Raw genomic sequence first — 21,386 nt, 5'->3', positions numbered from 1 at the left:
ACAACTTCTGAAAAGAAATTTCCCAAATTCCTGCGTTGTTTTGCTTCAAGGATTGTTGTAGCTCTACTCCTGGCTTTTTTTCTAGAAAAGTTTCTGGATGTACTTTGTTATTGTTTGTCACATTTCAAACACTTGTTACGGTCAGGCAGTAGTGGGGCTTAGTCACAGATAGACAATAAAATACTGATTTCTTCTGTTCTTTAAATATAACCTGTAAAATTATTTCTGAAAGCTTGTAACAGGGTATTTTGTGCATCTTCAGGTAAATGGATGTTTGATAATTGAATGCATAGTAGATGTATGGTACAATTTAGAGGTTTCTGTATGTGTTCAGCTTTCTGTGAGTGTTCAGCTACTGTGAGAAGATTTATTTAACAAAGCTGTAGGGACTGATCTTAAGGTTCTCTGAAAAACTGCCTCCTAGTTTAATGTTTGCTATGAACTTAATTAAACATTTTATGTGGTCTGTGCCAATTAAGACCATTAGCATTACTATGAACTGGTAAGCTTAGGGGAAAAAAATGGTTATGTTTAAAAACATAAAAGCAGGGTTATTAACAAAAAGTGACTTATCAAGTGTAAATAAAATGACCTGAACAAAATGTGCGTCATTGTACATGCATATCCTCATTTACCATCTGGTTTCTGTTTTATGACCCTAGCTGTGGATTTATTTTGTGCTGGTGGACAAACAATTAGACAACACTTAAAGACACAAGCTGGAATGTAGGGAAAGCTTACAGCAGTCTTTCACATTCTCTTTATTGTGTGGTGAAAAAACAGTTTATAGAAAAGATGAGTTGAACTGTAAACATTGCATCCTGGTAAGTCTTCCATATAGTCATATGATTATGATTTCTTTTACTTTCTTCAGATTTTTCCTTGAAGTCCAGCTAAGACTGCAACCAACAATAAAGTGAAAAACTGAGCAACTGAAGAAACATCCTTCTGCATGGTGAAAATGTCTCTTATTTTTTGACAACGCTTAAAGGACAATGGGGTCAAACACACTTGGGAAGGCTGCAACATTAGATGAGCTTTTGAACACTTGTATTGAAATGTTTGGTACGCTTTTTCAATATTTTACTTTACTGTTCTTGAAATTCATCTTATAATATAACCCCTGCTGTTCTCTGATTTAGCCAGTCTTTCCCTTGACAAACAACATTTCTGCTCTGTAAAATTTTCCATGTTTCATTTTGGCCCAGAATCACACAGGCCAGAATTTTAATCACATGCATACTGTATTAAATTTTATTAATACAGATAATGCAAAATGGTGGGTATAGTGGTTTTTAAAATGCTGGCCTTCACCAAGAGAAGTGTTTAGTTGAATTACTCAGGGAGTTATTTCTGGCATTGATCTTTGTCTTGAGTGGTTACACAGCTGCATTTCTGACCAGTCATTTTTTTGAAAGGTTTTCCAAATCATCATGCAATAATTGGCAAGAATATGACTTAAGGCTCATGTAATCTTTTTACTTTTATTAAAATGTGATGTACCAGGTCTGAGGGAAAGAAGTGATGAAATAGACTTTGATCCATAACACCATTAATCATGACGTGTCACATTGCAGTCAGATGAGTTCATGGATAGGCTTAAATGCTTTGAAATGGGGCCTTAATTCACAAAGCTACATTTCGATTCTCTTGAAATGCAGGACAGCTTTTGATTGGAATGAGGTATTAATTTTTTTTCCCATGTGGAGAGAAAAAAGTATCTAAAGGTGAGAGACTATTAAATAATTGAGGGACAGACAGATCTTGCTACTGACTGTAGTGAATTCCCATATATCCATTTCTGTAGACCACCATCAAACCTGTTGTTCTAAAACCTAATGGAAGTATTAGCAGAGCTCATATACTTGTTGTCTGTTGGAAATCATGCCTCTCTTCCTTGTATACACACTCTCTTGACAAGTGTAGTCCATGTGTCATTCCCGTTTCATACATGCATATCGTCTGCTGTCTTTTAAAAGAGTGACAGACAGAGAATAATCTAAGATTGCAGATGTTGAGGAAGACTGATGGGCAGCCAGCCTGCCAGGGAATAACTCTTTCTGCAGTCTCAGCGGCTACATTGCAAATGGGTCTGTAAGGCAGCTGGAGATGGAACCCTGGGCACAGATGTGAGGTGTTGCTTTCACATTGAATTCCTTGAGGCAGATCCCTTTTTTAACAATCCAATTGTTAACATAAAACAATAAAGCTGCAATAAAACAAATATTGGCAGTGGTTGTACATAAATCATCTCCCAATCTTTTGGTGGACTAATTTTGGATTTGTTCTTTGGATGACTGGCAGTCTTTTCGTATAATGTTTAGCATAGTGCTGTCCATGACCCATTTTTTTAGCTATGGCCCGTTATCTACACTGGTTTGGGGTTTTTTGCCTTTAAATACCGAGCACTGCAATCTAGCAATATTGTCGTTAAAGGAGCGGGGTTTTGTGCTTTGGTTTTGTTTCCTACCTATTTGGTAGATAATGAGCCAATATTTCCACTTTTGATCCTTTCTATGTGACTCAGCTTGAAGAATAAAAGCTCCTCTCTGTTCATGAATAGTGTGGTTAACTCATTGTTTCTCTTTTGCAGACGACAAAGGAAATCGGTGCTCCAGCCATTTGCCAAGAACCTTTCTTTTAATGCACCGGTGGTATCTGCCTTCCACAGAGCTGGCTGGCAAGCTTCTGTCCACATATCCTTTCACAATGTCTTGCAAATTGACATTACAATATCAAAAGCAGATTGTTTCTGTAACTGCATGTAAAAATGTGTCAATTAATTAGTGACAAACAAGGTTTAGAGGTGAATTTTTTTCAACCTAAAAGATGGAATTCTGTGAGCTACTTTATGCTACTGCTTGTGGAATTTTTTCCATATGTACAAGCATACTGGGGCATACTTTGCATTAACTTTGAATAAGTGGAAGTATGTGGCCAAGGTAACTTTTCAAATGTATCACGGCAGGCTGGCCTTTGACTACTATGAACTTTCAGTTCCAGCTAAGCACCTACATGTCATTTATACCTCTTAAAGAATTCAGTAATCATAAGTATTATCATATTTGGTTAGCCAAAGCTGGCAAGACACTGTTCAGCAGAATATTCAGAATGGTGTAATAGAGGCATTTTTGCTAGTGCGAAAAACAAATTGGCAGCCAGGAATTGGTCTTTGTCCCCTAAGATGCTGTGAAAGTCAATGAAATATCAGAGCATACTGTGGTTACCTCTAGAAGAAAAGTTTGATACTGCTTTTTATTCAGCTGGTGCAGTGTCAGAGTCTTCTGTAGATTAAAAACAACATTACTGAATCCAGGCACACAAAGCTTTCTTTAACTAGCATACATATAGAGATGCCAATGGGGAGAACTGCAATGAATTCAGATTAAAAATCTGCTATTTCATGAGGTAAGCATGCTTCTGGTCCTCTAGAGTTTTGGTTTTATGCTTCTGGGAATACTATCAATGTAATTTCTTTTTGTAAAGATTAAAACTAAACCATGGAAATATAAGTTTGGGGGTTTGGTTTTTTTTACTTGATCTCCAGTCCGTAGTGGAATTTCTGTGCTTTGAAAACAATCATTTAAGTTGAGCCATCCAGCATTTAAGACATTTAAATGCATTGAGCTAAAATGCTGATTGAAAACTTGCGCTATGATTTACCTGGTATTTGAGTGTGACATCTCTTAGAGGGAGACTAATTCGGTGCCACACAGAGGAGACATATTTTGCTTCAAGATGTAATCTAGTGTGGTAGAGGAAGATTGTCTCTGGGCTGTCAGCTTCAGTTCATACAATCCCTACATAATTTATGATGACAGCAATGTGTTAGTGATGCCAAAGCTATTACCAGTCGAGTATGTCTGATCCTTGCAACAACTGTCTCTTACCTTGTTTCTTGGGAAAGCTTTCATGTATTGGGCTGTGCTTGTGTAGGAACATCTCTCTGTAAAAGAGAAAGCATCAATTTTTAAGCTAACATGATATAACCCACTTCCCTCAGACAAACACTTTATCTTTCTTCCTCTGGTCTAAGTTGTATCACTGTGAAGAAAGGGAGGGAGGTATTGAAAGCAGGACTTACAAAGCCTTTTCCATACCCCCTTAAATAACAGAGGAGACATCTCATTTACATGGTTATCGTGGTAGAACTGCCATTCAAATTAAGATTTTCATTTTCTTTGAAAAATCTTTTCTGAGCAGATAAAGTGTCTCACTTAGGAAAGGGATAAGTGCAAGTGTCATTTGGGTGTCCTGGCAGCATGAGTCAGGACACATGTATGTGCCTTTTGTGTGTGTCACCTGAGGCATCACTTTAATTTCACATTTCAATAGAATGCTGCTGTGTTGTGCTGTGGTGAGTTAACCAAAGGAGATTAACTCCTGTGGCTTTTGCCACTTCAGTGTCGCAGATAATCACAGCAGCAACAAGTTGGGGTAGTCCACCATCTCTGCCCAAAAGCCATTGGGTCTGAAATACTTATAAGTCCTATTGAATAAAATGTGAGTATATATATGCAGCCACTGAATGTTACACATGAATCCCTGATTATCTCTGAACCACTGTCTGTGGATTTCAGATACTGGATTTTGGAATTTCCTGCAGAGTTTAACTTGGATCTTGGGCTGATTCGTTTGACTGAAGAGTTTCGAGAAGTAGCCATGCAGCTTGGATATGAGGATCACATGCATCTCATTGATATCTCCAGCATGTAAGGATGTTACGAGCTTCAACATCTTTCTCTCTGTCTCTGTAACAGCAGAATTCTAGTTCTGTGCAAAATATAAAAATATTAAGGGCCGTCTTGATCTTCAGAGAGCAAAAAAGCAGTTACAATAAGATTATATTGTCTTCTAAATTTGAAGTTACTAAAAATTTGAAATTCTAGTTGTAGTGTCACAGTGAAGAGAAGATTCTTAGCTGTATGTAAGTTTTTAAAAGCTAGTGCCAATTAAGTGATTAATATTACTTTTTTCCTATGATTCTTCATACAGCATGACAAGCAATGCAGTGACTGGTATGTTGTGTAAATCTTGCATTTTCTCATGGAAGATTTTTTGTTCTTTCATCAGTAACCTGTTAATTTTATCTACTGGCTTTCTGTGTACTTCTTTTCTATGATTTAACTGGATAATCTTTAGCATTCATGTTTGTAGTTTTATTCCGTCAAAATGATTACACTACTATTTCCTTGACAAGCTGAAATGAAAGTTACCTTTTAAACATCACCAGAGGCTCTTGTATCTCACCTGATATTGTAGATTTTCTTCTAAAATATGGCACATGCATAGTGACTTTTCCTTATTTAAAAATGTCATAGTAACCTGGAAGGACAGCACTACTAATCTCAGTGAAGGTTGCAAGACTTCCTGCAAGAACAGTACCGGTGAAATCATATGAATATTGTATCTTAAATCTTCATTTTAAAATATTGTTAGCAACCTCTTTCTGCTCTCTGAAGTGCTTTTACGGTATATGGGTAGGAATTATTCCATTGCTTGCAAGCAGATGATTTGTCTTTTTGTCCACCCTTGTCTTACTGTTTTGTTAGCTGTTTAATTGTTTCTGCTGTCCCATTATTTCATGGAAATGTGGTCTTACAGAATAAAAATTAACCCTTGACGTTATTCAAATATTTTTTAATTCTGTATCAGAATTTGGTGTGACCTGTTCTTCTTATATTCCCAAGGCATTTTTTAAGTATGGCTTCTTCTATCACAGAGAACAGTACGTTGTCCTTTTGTTCGGATAGAAACCTGCTATTATTTATCATTTGCAGAAGCACCTCCAAAACTCTTCTGTTATGCACCTGAGTGGGTCTTACTCTGAGTGTTTATGTGCTGGATGTCACAGATCAGAAAACTCATAATCTGTCTCTTGGTACAAAACTGTGGGCTACACTCGCATGTACCCAAACAGAAATGAGAATTGTACCTTTTTCTGTTGCAGTCCTTCCTATGACTGGATGAGGAGAGTTACACAGAGGAAGAGGATTTCCAAGAAGGGAAAAGCCTGCCTGCTGTTTGACCATCTGGAGCCCATTGAGCTAGCTGAACATCTCACTTTTCTGGAGCATAAATCTTTTAGGAGAATTTCTGTAAGAAGTCTACAACTTTGTCACTTGCAATTAGGAGCCTGTCCTTAAAGAGCATTCATATGGTTTAACATTTATGACTTTTTTCCCTCCACATTTCAGTGTAGTAAATCTTTATAATCCTTCATATGATGTACATAGCCATGGCTGCACCAGCACTTCCTTGATTTTTTTCATGATTGATGCTTTTAGTCACAGAAGTTAATTCTGTGGAGAACTTCTGGGCAAAAATTACTGCTAAAAGCTACTGCAGCCATGTGTTGCAGCAATTGATTAAACTAATATTATTGTTCAAAATCGTCAGTTGTTTTTTTTTTCCTCTGAGGAAAATAGTTAATTACTTTTCAGGAAACATCAGAGTCTTTGCAAGACTGAAAAAGATATAGTCCTTCTGTAGTCTCTCTTCACTCCCAACCACCTCTTCAGAAACCGTCCTTTCATTTGCCAACTCAGGATCAGAAGATAATTCAGGTTGGAAGGGATCTCAGGAGGCCTCTAGGCCAACCCCCTGCCCAAAGCAGGTTCAGCTCCAAGATAGATCATGTTCCTCAGGGACTTAGCCAGCTGGGTCTTGAAAAACCTCCGAGAGCACAGACGGCACAACTTCTCTTTCCTCCTTCTCGCATATTGGCACTGGGGAAAATTTAGATACAATTGCTTCTTTTCACACAGGATTGTACATGAACAAGAGGCAAAAATGGATGAAAATGAAAGTAGAAGCTAAAGCAAAACAAATGAGTAACCCAAATGCCAAAAGAAATGCTGATTTCGCTGGCAAATATCCATATGAAAAGGTCACATGATGCCACTGTATCTGGTGGCAAATGGAAGCAGTAAGTTCTCAAGATGACAAGTTCTCTGAAGCAAAAAAATGAGACACTTAAAAGAGTGTTTAGGAGCATGAAAGTAATCAAACTCCAAAAATAAGAAAAATATATGAAGTTTTTTGTTTGTTTCAAGAGGGGAAGGAAAAAGACATCAATGAGGAGCTGAGACCAGTCTAAATAGAATCACTTTTGACGTCATTTAATAATGTTCAAAGGTTTATTACTCTAGACTTCAAATCATGGGAAAACACCCTACTGTGATCTGTGCAATGCTAACCTCAAAGAGGGAGGGACAAGAAAAAAAGGATATATTTCTAAGTAGACTTAAGATATATTTTAATGCCTTTGCGAATTCCAGAAAAAAAAACTCAGACCTGCAATGAATTTTATTTTTTTCCTTGCTGTTTCTAATTTGTCTGTTAATTTGTTGGCTTGAATTTTGCTATATCTCAGATGTTTCTCTGCAACCAGTTAGAGTTAATTAATCTTATACTATCCTGTAATGCAATGAAGAGGTTTGAAAGATGTGTTGTTTGTTTATATGAGAATGGTAACCAAAAAGTTGTGAGAATGGTACATTTCCAGGAAATAAAGTGAAGGGCACACCTCAAAACATAGAGATTGAGAAAGGAACCCAGGATCACTAATCTAATTTAAAGAACAATTGAGAAGTGCTACAGAGAAACAACTAGCATTTATTTGGAGATGTCAGTGAGACCAGGTGATTTGCTGTAAACTGTTCAGTAATGTAAGAGTGCCACTTATTTTTGCAAGGTAGACAAAAGCATTATCTCAAAGCTATGTAATTGTAAAAGATGATTAGTCTGAATCCTGTCTTTGGTTTTACCTATTTTAAAAAATGTGGGGGAGAAGGAAAGGCAGCGTTAATCACAACAGGAAATATTTAAAAGTGTCTGAACACTGAGATACTATTTATCTGCATCTCTGAAATGAGCATCTGCTGTGTAAGAGCATATGCCATCATATGGCCTTCTAGCAGGCAATTTTTGATCAGCTAAGACCAAGAAACCCATGTTGGCTGGCGTTGCTATCAGCTCCCTGCACAAGCTAAAGTTATGTCATAAGCTTCTGAAAATCCATCTTAAAGGGACAGCTCAAAAATGCTTTCCAAACATTTAGGGAAATCTAATTCTTGGGAGCAGTAGCTCTCCCATGTAGAACTATGTCCATGAACATACAAGGACTGAACAATAACATCAAAAGAAGCAAGATTTAGCAGAAGTAGGTCCTTGTGCTACAGAATTTTTTTGACATAGGAGGAAGAAAATGAGTTCATAGTTAGCTTCTTGGGATGCAGTTCAAGCTCCTGTGAAGAGTGACAGAGCTCCTATTGATTTCAGTGGGGCCAAGATTTCCCTCTTTACATCAACAATGCAGTTGGTCAGGATATTGGAGTGGGATGAAAGCTCTTATTTACATGCTTCTTGCTTGTAGCACTAGATAATTCCTATAAACTATCATGCCATGAGGATGTCAATTGAAACTACACAGAATTAAAAGTTGTAAGTGTTGAGTAAATTATGGGAAAGATAATTCCCTGGAAGTAGTAACCATGCTCATCATGCGTGCTACTGTATTATCTAACACACAAACACTGAAGTTTTATGTTGACATTTAAGTAATAAAAAAACCCCAACAACAACAAAATTTTAAGAAAGAATTGATGTGCAGCAGGGTCTGCTGACCCTGAGACTTGGTCACTTTCTAAACAAGAGGAGCTTTAAAAGGAAAAAAAATATCAAAGCTTCAATTTGATTCTTAAGTTGTCCACCGTTTTACTGAAAATGCCTTTCCTCTGTTAGTTCACAGACTACCAAAGCTATGTGATCCATGGGTGCTTGGAGAACAATCCTACTTTGGAGAGATCTATTGCTTTATTTAATGGTATCTCCAAATGGGTCCAGCTCATGGTTCTCAGCAAACCAACACCTCAGCAAAGGGCAGAAGTAATCACAAAGTTTATCAATGTTGCACAGGTAAGTCTTGCATATGAGTCTTTTTCCTTCAGTATAAAGCAATAATACAAATAGAGATTGCAGTAAACAAATGAACTGGATGCTCTTTGCGCTGTTTCCTCAGTGAACAGCCTGTTCAACACCACTGCAGGTTATTTGTTCAGGTGTAGTATGTCTGCATTTTTTAACTAACAGACATAACTATAAAATAATTTTTCTTTGTTGTATTCTGGCTGACAACTGTCACTATTGTGTGTTTCTTGTGGAGCTAAGCTAATTAAAAAAAGAAATGCTGAACCATTCTGTTATGTCCCCTGGTTTAGTGATTTCTGCATTAGCAGTGATAGGTTGTCTCCTTTCACTTGTCATGTGTGACACTGGATAGCTGCCACGTGTATTTCCTTGATTTTTAATTATGCATGATCAATCTCTCCTGCAGAAGCTCCTTCACCTCCAGAACTTCAACACACTGATGGCAGTTGTGGGAGGTCTAAGCCACAGCTCTATTTCTCGCCTGAAAGAAACTCATTCTCATCTGTCTTCAGAAGTCACAAAGGTATGGTGGGCTCCACAATATAGATGTATTGAGCAGAACATCACCTCTCTGAGGTCTGATGGGTTCTGCAGTGCAGGTGTCTCACCAGCACACTACTTGGATCATGGCAGGTCATCCTAAAAGTCACTTTGGTTGCATTCCTTTTGGTGGAGAAGGATCAGCTCATGGAGATCCTCTGCTTGATTGCCTGTGCCAGAGAGGAAATTAACACTGTCAACACCCTGACATGAGTTGTGCTCATTTAAAACAGATTAAGGAAATGCTATGAATGCTTTCACGGAGACTTGCTTCTCTGGCTATTTGTAGGACTGGAACGAAATGACAGAGCTGGTCTCTTCCAATGGAAACTACTGCAACTACCGCAAGGCTTTTGCTGACTGTGTTGGCTTCAAAATTCCTATTTTAGGAGTTCATTTGAAAGACTTGATTGCTGTCCATGTCATTTTTCCTGACTGGGTAGATGAGAACAAAGTTAACATAGTGAAAATGCAGCAGCTTTCCATCACCTTGAGTGAATTGGTTTCCCTGCAAACTGCCTCTCATCATTTAGAGCCTAATATGGATTTAATTAACCTTCTAACCGTAAGTATTGACCATGTTTCAATTCACTTCAATTATTCAGATGTTGAATGTCACTAAGAATAGTTATATCTATAGAGATAAGTGCACATTTTTATCTCAGTTTTGTAATAGAAAAGGGAGAGAATACAAAACAGAAACAAGTTCACATGAAGCATGAATAAAGTCAAAGAGAGTTTCATTACTGTAGTGTGTGATGGCTGGAAGAAGCAACAGGATTGTTTTCAATTAATTATTTTAAGGACAACAGAAAGAGGGCTGTATTTGTGTTAGGAGAACTGAAAACTAAGTTCTGACTACTTAGAATTGAGGCTTACGTCTCCTGTGCAAAGATTGGGTGACAGGTTGACATGGACACACAAATGAAATTCCAACTTGGCTGTCACTCTGTTCTTGCTCCCCTGTGCTTTGTGTGCAACACAGCACTCTTCCTATCCAGTAAATAAAAATGCTCTTGAATGGTTTTAAAGAGGCTCTGCAACCCCTACTCCTTCCCCATCCCTTACTCCTTGGCAGTGGCTACATTTGGGGAGGTTTGAAACTTGCACACACAAATTACAGATAAGGATCTGAATGTCCCATTTCAAACCAAAGGAAAGTGAGATTTCAGAAAAACTGAATAAAACATTTTTTAAAAAAAGTTGCAACTGACAATGCTAAAAGGAATTAATTTTCAGTCCCCTTTTTGATGTGTAGACAATGACTGTAATTTTAATAAACACTACACTTATTTCAAAACATACTGAAGCGTGGAGCCTGAACCATCAGGCCAAATCCTGTCCCTAGTGAAATTTAGTCATTTCAGCAGTGATCTTACCTGCAGTAGTGTTTGGCCCAACACCACAGTTTGTTCAGGTCACAGGCAAAACCAATGTCTTAGAATTAAAGATTGAACCTGTGATACTTGGAAAAAAGGAATGTTGTTTGTTATAAAATGTTGATGTTGCAAGCAAGTAAAAGCCACCTACTCATCTGACAGTAGTCTGAAATATGTCATGTTAGGTAAAGGACTCTCTTAGTATGTAATCATTTTATGCTCTTCCTGTTCTTGTTATTTAACTTTGTCTTTCAGATCTCTAATCCGGACTGAAAGAGAATCTCTTTGCTGTCCTTAAATCAATAAAGTTCTTTCAAAAATAAACTTACAAGTAAGCAAGACCTGTGTGTAACTATGGCAGATTTCAGAATTTTTCCACTGTTTATTTTGTTGGATAGCATGAACTTCTCAGAATTTACTCCCTGGGGAGGTGGGAACCAAATTCCAGCTTTTCCTCAGTCAGGTCACACAGACTTGAGGTGACTCTCATTACCTAGCTCGTTCTAGGTAAATGCCTTAACTGGAGGGCTATTGGGCAAGAACTTTGGATTTTTTGCTTTCATGCTTTACTTTGAAATGCTCAAAACTGTGCATATCTAGAAATTAAGCAGAGGTGGTATTTTGTGTTGGATTTACGCTGGGACTGATCAGGTGCAGGGGTTTACAACTATGGAGGATGACAAATATGAGCCTAAGTTTGAAGCAACCAAGACAGTGTGGATATACCTGTGGCTTCACTGTAATGAGGAATGGGAAAGTTTGGGGAATTGGAGAACCTTCTCCTATTGCACTTTGTGTGGAGCAATCCAGGAACAAGTCTTAATCGCGTTTAGTGGGACAAGGAGGAGAAGGGACCATGTATTGCCCACTGCAACACCCACCTAATTAAAAAATTAGACTATAAAGGCAGATATTTATTACCTTGTTTTGTTTCAGTAGGGATTGAGAGTTGCTTTCTTATCTCGTGCTACTCTTTCCCTCCCTGCTCATTTCTGAAAGTTCATACTTTCTTACAAGCTTGGCTGTGAGTAGGGGGAAGTGGAACCTCAGGTTTTAGAGAACTGAGCAATAAGAAACTGAGCCCAAAAGGGCAGAAATTAGACAACGTGAAGTGAGAGATGGAAGCTGAACCACTGCTGACATTTTCATTAGCTGTTCTCTCTTTTGGGTGACAGCCTGCTTTCCAAAAGGAGCAGAAAGCTTCAAATTTTTCTAAGACCTAGCAGGTTCATTCCCATCATTGTATCAACCTGAGTTTATGTATTTTACCTGTTTTTCAAATTTTTTAATATTTTCCTTGTTTTGTTTGTTTTTAGCAAAATGATACGGATTTTTTTTATATCTACGTAATATTTTGTTCAGTATATTTCATTTACCAGGAAAAGTAATTGAGTACGTGACAAGTACTTTTTTGCTTACTATGTTCTGATGTATTAACTCCTAATATAACTGTGTTGATTTTGGTTACAGCTGAGCCAATTTGATTGTAAATAAATGAAGCTGCATGCTGCAGTGTTGATTCCAGATCTGATCATGGGTTAAAATTAACTTGTGCTGCTTTTTACCTGTTAGAATGATTCCATGGTGGTACCTTTCAGTAACGATGGAGACAGCCATAGGCATCCTAGGTAGACAGCTGTAGGTGTCCCAAAACCTTCTGAAGGTAATTCTATCTTCAGAGTGGTCACTGGAAGTGTAGTTGTGAGTCAAGTAGGTTTGATAGTGTGGGAGTTTTGAAAAAGGTTTTAGAAAGGATACAACCAAATTTCTACAAGAGGTTCCTGGACCTGAATTTTGGTACATCTCATAATATTATGAGTATTCTCACTTTTCTTCCAGTATGTAGGTTTTCTCCTCATTTGTACATATGAATACATTACAGTACTTTTTTTACAGTGGTCTCTTAAACAGTAATAATGAGCTTATATAGTAGATGAAATCTTTTTGTCAATCTTTTTGTTAATAAGAAAGCTTTAAATTATAGGCTGGGGTCAGAGAAAGAGGAGAAGAAAGCTAGGATTGCAGCCCAAAGCTGACAAGAGCTGACTAAAAATAGTTGACCTTGCTACATGCAAATGGTCTTTTAGCAGGTTTAGCTTCCCTTGCTGCCAAAGTCATCCTCAGTTTTCAGAACCTAAAGAAATAACTATTCTATTTATTGCTAGGTCTTTCCTCTAATGTAAATGGTAAAAATTTTTGTTATCTTTAACTTACTTAGAGAAATTCCCTTTCAAAAGTAGTAAATGTATATAAACCTGTAGAGTGCTTTTCATCTGCCTGTGAATCAGCTGACCCACCTATTTGTTCACTTGTGCTGTTTTCCCATTAAGCCCTTGAATCCAGGCAGGCTTTTAGTAGGTGTTTTGTCCTGATAAGCAATGTGTAAACCTCTCGCCTGGCCTCCATCCCTTGCAGTATTGTCTTTTACACCACACTTAGCAAATGCTAACAGCCTGGCCTGTGCTTGCTTGACAAGTAAATCACTGGGTGCTGGTTTGCTAGTCCAACAACTTGCACAAAAAGATAAAATGGGTATTTCATGGACTAGGTGGGCACGTGGGTATTTGCCCTGGTCTTTCTTTTCCTCCATGGTGGAGCTCTATCTGCTCTGGGGCGGCTAATACCTTTCAAGTGGTTTGGAAATTATGACATTTGGGAAGACTGTTAAGAGCTATGAAGTGAGAGCTTGGCTTAAAAGTTGGGGCAAGAGCTTGGTAGTAAACGTCAGGTAACCTGGTCAAGGGTCTTTACAGGCATTTTTCAGATGCTCTTGTGTGTATAGACCTAAAGGGTGAATGAACAAGAGAACTTAAATCTCTGTGGTTTCAGTGGTACCTGCTGAATGATCAGCATTTGGGAAAGCTGGGGCTCTCTCTACGTTCAGATGTCTGCACACAAATGTGGAAGTCTGCTTTCCGCCACCCCCCATCTTTTTGTCAGCATAAAAAATCAGCTTCCAGCTCACAGAATTTTAGCTTTGAACAAGTAGCTGAAAAAAGCCAATATTTTGCATGGAAGTTAAAATGCCACAAATAAGGCAAAAGTTTGTTTTATGGAAGGCAGTGAGACAAATGCCAGGCCTGCTGGCATAGGAGACTGCAAAAGCTGAGGGGGAGCTTTAGTGATGCGAGTCCTCACTTGGTCATGTGTAAATGAGTCTGGGTTATATGGGCAAGAGAAGTAAATGTACCATGACTCACCAGCTGGTGAGGCAGAGCTTGTTACATGAAGATGGACTCCCACCTTAGTGCACACTTACTCTTAGTCTGTGTGGTTCTTCCTCCTTTCCTGCCTTATTGGCCACACTCAGTCCATCTCCACTGACCCTGTACCTGGTTCTGTACCAGTCCCTGGCATCTGAAACCTGGAGCTAAGAAGTAGAAGTAGTAAAAGAGGACCTAGCATGAGCTTGGCAGTGCACCAGAGAGGAATAATAGCTGTAATGACATACTCATCATTAGAAAACTTAACATTTGGTAAGGATGCTTAAGGGATTTCCTTACCTGTTATGCAGTATTTCCACATTGTTTTTATTTCACAACATGAATAAAAGCCTGTGGGTCAATGTTTCATCACTTTTTGTGGATTGGAAGAGGATCTCAGTCTCTCAACTAGTCTACAGTGTATTTATACCAACTGCATTAGAACTTATTTGGTGCCACCATTTTTCCCCCCACTATTTTTAGGTCTTGACAGCTATTTATCTAACCTGTTCTGAGACTGTATGCAAATGACTGGAAAGTCCCAGTCATTTGTACAGTCTAGTGAAGAGAATGAGAAATATCTAAACAACCAAATTGAAATTCACCCTCCCTAACTTCGGTTCAGTAAGTTCCACTTACAAAAAAAAAAGCCCTGCCTTTCTGATCCTTCCTCCACCCTCTTCAATCCCCTGCAAAATTGCTTGGAAAAACAGGACAGAAATGAAAGTCAAATTAGAATGGAAACTGCCACCCGCTGTAAAGGTTGTTCTAGGAAAACTCTGATTACACTTTATCTGTCAGAGCAAAACTGTAAATAAAATATAAAATGAAAGCTTATATAACTGCACAGTCATCAGGCTTATAATTTTTTTACTAGTATTTGAAACTTCTGTACTAGATAATACCTTATCCACTCTGTGCTTACATATTGTGCCTCATGAAATTATAACTGCTGCTTACGATGATAAGGTCAGATAATTCAGGGAGGGGAGATACAAACTTGCTAAGTACATACTAATGCATTTTCATCCCCAAATCCACACCCTGCTCATCTGGCCTGCTGAGAAAACTGTGCTCTTTAGTGGGAACAGGGCAAGGCCTTCTGAACTAGCAATTCTGCTTCAGTCCCAGCCTGACCTGATAATATAATTTCTCCAACTGAGTTCTGCTTATTTTATATCACCAAGGAACCAAAGAATACAGTCACTGAATAACTAAGCAGATGAATTATATTGGTTACAGCAGTTAGTGGATCTACATTATCTTTAGGACAGGTCCTTACATTCCTCTGTGACAGCAGCATGTCAGCTGGGTGAAGGAACCTGCAGGATGCTCAGGCTTTCACTGGTGCCCATAACCAAATTACGAAGTACAAAAATCAGCGTAGTGTTACAGCTAGACAAAATGAAAAATGCAAAATCCAGACACCTCCAAAGTTATGTGTTCGCTCTGGGATGTGTACCTGTCTTGAGAAAGGGCACGATTCACGTCTTACTCATTGTACAAAATTCTGCCTACAAGAAGGTGGTTCCTAGAGGTGGTTCTGCACTACGGTGTCACTAGTCCTGCTTGTTACTAATTCAGCACTTCAGGTTCTCTAAAAATAACCTTCTGTCACAGTCATTTAGTCAGTAGCAATTCTATCTGCCTGCTGGGAAACACCTTTTTAACTGAATCTCAGCTTAACTGGGGATTTGCAAGGTAGATGATAACTTCAAATCATGTCATTTACTCCAAAGCTAATTAAGGTAGGGACATGATCACAGGAAACATGCAATGTTCGTTTCCTCTCATTGCAAAAAGTTAGCCACAGTGTTGATTACTTTTCTCCTTCATCACTCCAAGCGAGGAGGAAGTTACTACAGACCTGCATCAGCACAAGACCACAGCTGCCAAAGTAAAACCAAACAAATTCTTTTTACTTTAAGTGTATTTATGGCCCTTCTTTTCCCTCAATAAATCCTATACAGAAAAGAATGAGTACATGGAAGAAAAAATCTTTCATTTCTCCAAAAACAGAAGCTGAAAAGGAATTTACCTTACTTGGTGAGAGGGTATCGGGAACAGGCCAAGCTGGGCTAAAGTTACTGGGATTGCTCTCCATGGAGCAATTTGCTGCATCAAGAGTGGTGCCAAACCTGGCTTGCCTCTCCCTGGGCCTATGTCAGTGCCCAGGGCTTTCCAGAGAGGCTTTTGCTGCATGGCCTGATCTCTGTAGAAGAGCTACAGTGCTCTGACCCTTCTTTAAGGAACAAAATTTGACCAGAACGCAATCTGAAGTCCTTCTAGCCTAGTCCATTTACAACTTCTTTCCTGCAGTTTTTGTATTCACCAGGTTATTTCTCTGAGATCTCTCATGACCATTGAGCTGCTGAAAGAAAGTGTTTTGCCTAAGGGTGGTCTTTGGTACCAATGTTTCTCTTCGGAGAAGGTCAACACACAGCCCCTTTCACTCACCATGCTCGGATGCAGGTTGTGACAGCCCTCGAGTACAGCACCTGCTCGGCTCAGTACAGGCATGAACAGCAGCATGTGCTCACCAGCATGGGTTATGGTAGCTCTGGGAAAAGCTGCTTTCCCAGTAGCTGCAAGCAGCTTCGGTGTATATGCTGAACTTCGAGTAGCAAAACTTTTTGTTTAGCTTCAGTGAGAGGTATATCTGTGCTTACAAGACTGTCATAACCAACCCAGTCTAATAAATATTACTGTTTTTCTCTCTTTCTTACACATAGCTGTCCCTGGACCTCTATCACACTGAGGATGATATCTACAAGCTCTCGCTGGTGCTGGAACCAAGGAACTCCAGATCTGTAGGTCATCTTTTATGCATTTTCACATATTGCTTATTTTGTCTGCATGCAATTAATTAAATTTTTAAATGACAGTTAATGAGTTTCATTATTCCTATTCACTTAAAGCCTTTTAGTGTGTATGCTTGTATAGTAAACACAGTCACTCTTTATAGGTTTTAGTGCATATTGGGAGAAGTAAATAGTGAAAGATGCCAGACTTCATTATTAATTATTTTTCTACAAAAACCTCTCCAAGTCATGAAAAACATAGTTTGCTTTATGTGAAGATATCCTTTGTAAGTTTACATCAATTATTATTATGTGACCATTACTTCATTTTCTGGATGTTGGTGCAGTTGTATAATACAACACTGAGTCCAAAGATTTGTTTTAGGTAAGCCACAGCATTAGCTGTAGTGTTTTAAATACTGTTTGCTTATGTAGAATTGGCTGTATCTTGGCCTCTCAACCAATGTTTAAACACTTCAGAATAGATATTACTTTTTTTTTTAGTATGTACAACTGAAAAAATGCTGCATTGATACATTTTTCATTATGCTTTGCAAGTCTGAGGATACAGATGAATCTCCTAATTAATATTTGAATTTCATTTAAAGCATTACTCTCTCTTCTGTTGCCAAAGTTTGGGGAGTCTTCTTCCCTATGAGCATTTCATCAGTGCATTAACATCCTTACTACCTGTCACATCCAGCACGTGATTCTCTTAGGCTGAGGCCTCTCAAGTCTGACACGAGCAGAAACTAAGGGTGGCTGGAAATGCTTAGCAGTGTGAGAGCAGAGTCCAGTAGTCTGAGGTGATTCATTGCAGTGCTTTTTATGTTTTTGAAGTATTCTTAAAAGCAAGCAAGGAAGCAGAACCCCTTAATTTCCAAGTATAGGGCTTCTCTGGGTTTCAAGATAGTTCATCACTCTTGGAGACCAGTTTGAGGACTATGTGTGTGTGCTTTCAGTGGTGGATGATGAGCAGTAGTAAGGAAGCTATTGAAGATTTCCATAGTCAACACTAATTCAGTTTGAACACCTGTAATTTCATAAGAGTGTCCCGTCCTTGTCGGATATGACTTGACAACAACAGGTCCCATTTATCGCAGTCATTCTGGCTCCCTCTTGCTCCCATTACTGCCAGCAAAGCCGATTTGTTACAGCTTTGTGTTGTGGAAGGACTAATGGCTCACTATTGTAAGTGAAGAAAATTACCACATTGCTGCTTTGATCTCCAGCCTGAGCTCTAAGAAGGACAAAAGCAATATAAACAGTGCTGTGAACTTTAACACTAGCCAGCAATTGTGAGAGACTTCTGCATAATGGTCAATGAATAACCAGTGACATTGAGCTGTTGCAGCACCCTGATGGGTAGAAAGCTACAGCTGAACGGACAGAAGCCAGACCATTTGAGCCATACTTCTCATTGATGGAGTGCCAAAGCACACAAGGTATTTTAGAGGGGGAAATTTTTAGTGGTAGAGCTTTTGTATATGGAAAAATTTGTCAAAGGCAACATGACAGCATAGTTATATCATTCCAATGCTCCTTGATTTATTGTTGTATGGGTACAACTCCCATGCAGGTCCACTGTGGAGGAAGTGCCTCAGGCTACTGCAGTCGTTTTCGAGGCAAAAGTGGAGCTGATCTGCTAGCATACGAGCCTGCTGTCAACAGGGACTTGAGCAAGACTTTCATTCTGCTAAAACTGGGAGGAGACTCTTCAGTCAATGTAGCAGCCTAAAAAAATACTGAAGACTGACCACCAGTTGTAGTAGAGCATCTCCCTGTCACACTGGGTTTTCCCTGAGCATTAGTTATCTTCTTGTTGGGAGTTTTTGCAAGTACAGCTATTGGCTAGATGACAAGTTTGCCTGGTGCAGTGATGCCACTGAAGACATACATATTTTTTTTGCTTTTGAGTAGAATTTATTTCAACACCAAAATACGCAGATGTTTGCATCCATCTGAAAACGCTTTTTCAGTCTACAATACCATTACCCCTGTGCTGGTGAAACAGCCAGGAGATACAGGCTGAATCACAAACAGCGTGATGAGATACAGTGTTTCTGAATGTTCAGTAAATTAAGCTAGGTAGTCTCTGGACACTGGTTAGTACCTTTCCTCATAGCAAGCATTTCAAATACATACATAAAATTATGATTGTTCATACAAGTCTATGAGTGAAATAGAAGGAACCAACATTTCCCTTTGGCTAGTGGGAACTAACATGAAGTTTTCGTTGCAACTTGTCAAAAAACATAAAAATTGAATAAGGCTTCAAATGAAATAGCCCAGAAGAAAGAGGAAGGCTTCAGTGGATCCTGCCTCTTTCTGCCATTTTGCACTCAGACCAGCAGGAATTAAAAGCTCTCTGTGAGGACTTGGTAGTCTAGCACCACTCTGACACTTTGATACTGATGCTTTGAGTCCCTTCAGTCTAAGATTTTTTTAAGAGAAGGCACATTTCAAATTTCTTCTCTGACCATAGCTGTAAGAATATCACAATACTGGCATGTTACACGTTATCACGTAATGTCATCTTTAAAAGGTTGCTGCATTTCTGCATAGTTTTAGAGCACAACCACTTGCCAGTATGTTGATCTATCACTGTGCGATGACATTAATTTTAGGATTAAAACACTCTGTAAGTGCTTTTGGCATATAGAGCTGGATGTCCAGGTTCACTGTATTTCTTGTTGAAATTGATTTCTGTGGATATAGGGATTTTTTTCTTCCCAAACTTACTTGTGCGGATTTGTATGATGAGTCAAGAGCCATTGGGGAACTGATAAAAGCTGTTCTGACAATTGAATAGGGAAAAGCCAAATTAATAAAGCAACCCACTGACATAGCCTTCTTTTTTTTTTTCCTACCAAACACAGTAGAGTGTGATCTTGTGACCATTTTTCATCTCAATGGCAAAGTCTACAACACCTTTGTTATACACAATAATAACTATAACATCTTTCCATGGCTTAATTACGTCCCTCTCAACTCACACCAATTTAAAGGGAGACAGATGAGACCCAGGTTTCTTGCTCATCAGCTAATACAGGGGCCTTCTGAGGTTGTGGGCCATCTCCTTTCTGATCAAAACCATGCTGAATTTTTTCTGCTTGACACTGCTTCACCTGCTAGAGGTCCAGTGGCAGATACAGGAGAAGGCCAGTATGTCTTGCAGCTTTTTTCATGCTAACTGCTGATTTTTGAAGCCTTACCTGAAACTGTGTTCAGGTTTGTCCTGTATTTTCTACTTGAACAAGCTGAGCTGCGTGCCAGAGCTTCTCCCAAAGCACTGTAGTGGCGTGGAAGGAGTCGGGCTGCATGCTCTGTGCATCAAGTGAGCTGTCAGCTACCATTTCATCAAGACCAAGCTGTTTTCAAAATAAAATAGTCTGGCTGGTGTTGTCTGCAGAGCAAGTCAAAGATTAACCCCTTTCTGCTCAGGCTGCCTAAATGAATTAAGCTGTGCATCCTGGCCCATCTCAGCTGGAAACCGGTGGGATTGCTGAGCACAATTCTGCCCCCACTTCTGCATCCTGCTCTCTTCTTGGTGCTGCACAGAGCAGGAGTGTTAACTTATTCAGGCTGCTGCAGTCCCTCATGTGGCTCCTGGGCATGGTCCCTCCGTCAGGGAGTTGGGGCCAGGCTGCATTGTGGTGGAGAGTTCCTCAGGGGCTTTACTGGGAAGGAGAAAAGCAGGTTTCTGGAGTTACCTATTTCTGATGCCTGCTGTGTCCCGAGACCCTCCTTCCTTCCCTCTTCCTCCAAGTCTCATTGCTGTTGAACCCTCTGGAGATGGCAGTGAGGAAAGTCTGCCTCAGTTTGCTTCTGAGCTCGCTGGGCACTGCTGCTGCCGGTGTAGCTGCGAGGTGCCACAGAGAGCCCAAATGAAGCTGATAGTGGAGGCAAGCAATCCTTTAAAACCTTGCCTGATGTTTTGCTAAGCACGTTTTTACAGCACAGGGACTCCAGTAGTTTGTGGTTGTAGCTCCGACATATAGAGCTGCTTTTAACGGGAAATTCAACTTCATAATTCAGATTTGAAAATCTTTGTGTTCTGATCCATTTCTCAGCAGCCTACCTCCCCAATGACCCCTAACAAGCCAGTAGTGCCACTGGAGTGGGCATCTGGAGTGGTACCAAAACCTGACCCTACAGTCATTAACAAGCATATACGAAAGCTGGTGGATGTAAGTATTTGGAAGAATATACTGGTCAAAGAGAATGATAGCTTTGATATTGTCATCATTATAATTAATTTCAAGCTTTTCAAGATATTGTTACGGTTGGGATGAATTTCAGGCACCCAATAACAAATTTGAGCCTTTACTGATATGTCCAGAAATATTTATTTTATTCCTGCAATCAGCGATGGGATTAGTAAGCAGGTTTCTGGAGGTAAAGGAGCAAACTTTCAGGAGCATCCAAAGCCTAGCTGCTGTTCAATAGATTTGATTAGCAAATATAAAATCAGAGGGCAAAGTTTTTGAGTTTTTGCAGCTCTAGCCACCCAGTTCATGTCTGGTAACAGA

At 39.2% G+C, this 21,386-nt stretch overlaps 1 protein-coding gene across 5 annotated transcripts in view; it reads left to right on the top strand.

The window, feature by feature from the left end:
• The window catches only part of RASGRP3 (RAS guanyl releasing protein 3), a 65,424-nt gene that overhangs the window by 32,765 nt on the left and 11,273 nt on the right, over positions 1 to 21,386 (top strand). For 3 of the 5 annotated variants that reach the window (XM_030035916.2, XM_030035914.2, XM_030035915.2), the window contains 10 exons: positions 875 to 1,065; positions 2,594 to 2,696; positions 3,346 to 3,408; positions 4,581 to 4,712; positions 5,951 to 6,098; positions 8,746 to 8,919; positions 9,338 to 9,454; positions 9,761 to 10,036; positions 16,786 to 16,863; positions 20,928 to 21,044. In XM_030035916.2, the coding sequence (XP_029891776.1) occupies positions 996 to 1,065; positions 2,594 to 2,696; positions 3,346 to 3,408; positions 4,581 to 4,712; positions 5,951 to 6,098; positions 8,746 to 8,919; positions 9,338 to 9,454; positions 9,761 to 10,036; positions 16,786 to 16,863; positions 20,928 to 21,044 (1,278 nt within the window). In that variant the 5' untranslated portion in view covers positions 875 to 995. The remainder of the gene's footprint in view (positions 1 to 874; positions 1,066 to 2,593; positions 2,697 to 3,345; positions 3,409 to 4,580; positions 4,713 to 5,950; positions 6,099 to 8,745; positions 8,920 to 9,337; positions 9,455 to 9,760; positions 10,037 to 16,785; positions 16,864 to 20,927; positions 21,045 to 21,386) is intronic. The other 2 variants (XM_030035917.2, XM_030035918.2) reach the window with 2 other exon arrangements.

The sequence above is a fragment of the Aquila chrysaetos genome, chromosome 13 (assembly GCF_900496995.4).
Source record: "Aquila chrysaetos chrysaetos chromosome 13, bAquChr1.4, whole genome shotgun sequence".
NCBI classification, from domain to species: domain Eukaryota; kingdom Metazoa; phylum Chordata; class Aves; order Accipitriformes; family Accipitridae; genus Aquila; species Aquila chrysaetos.
This window is presented reverse-complemented; position numbering and strand designations above follow the sequence as displayed.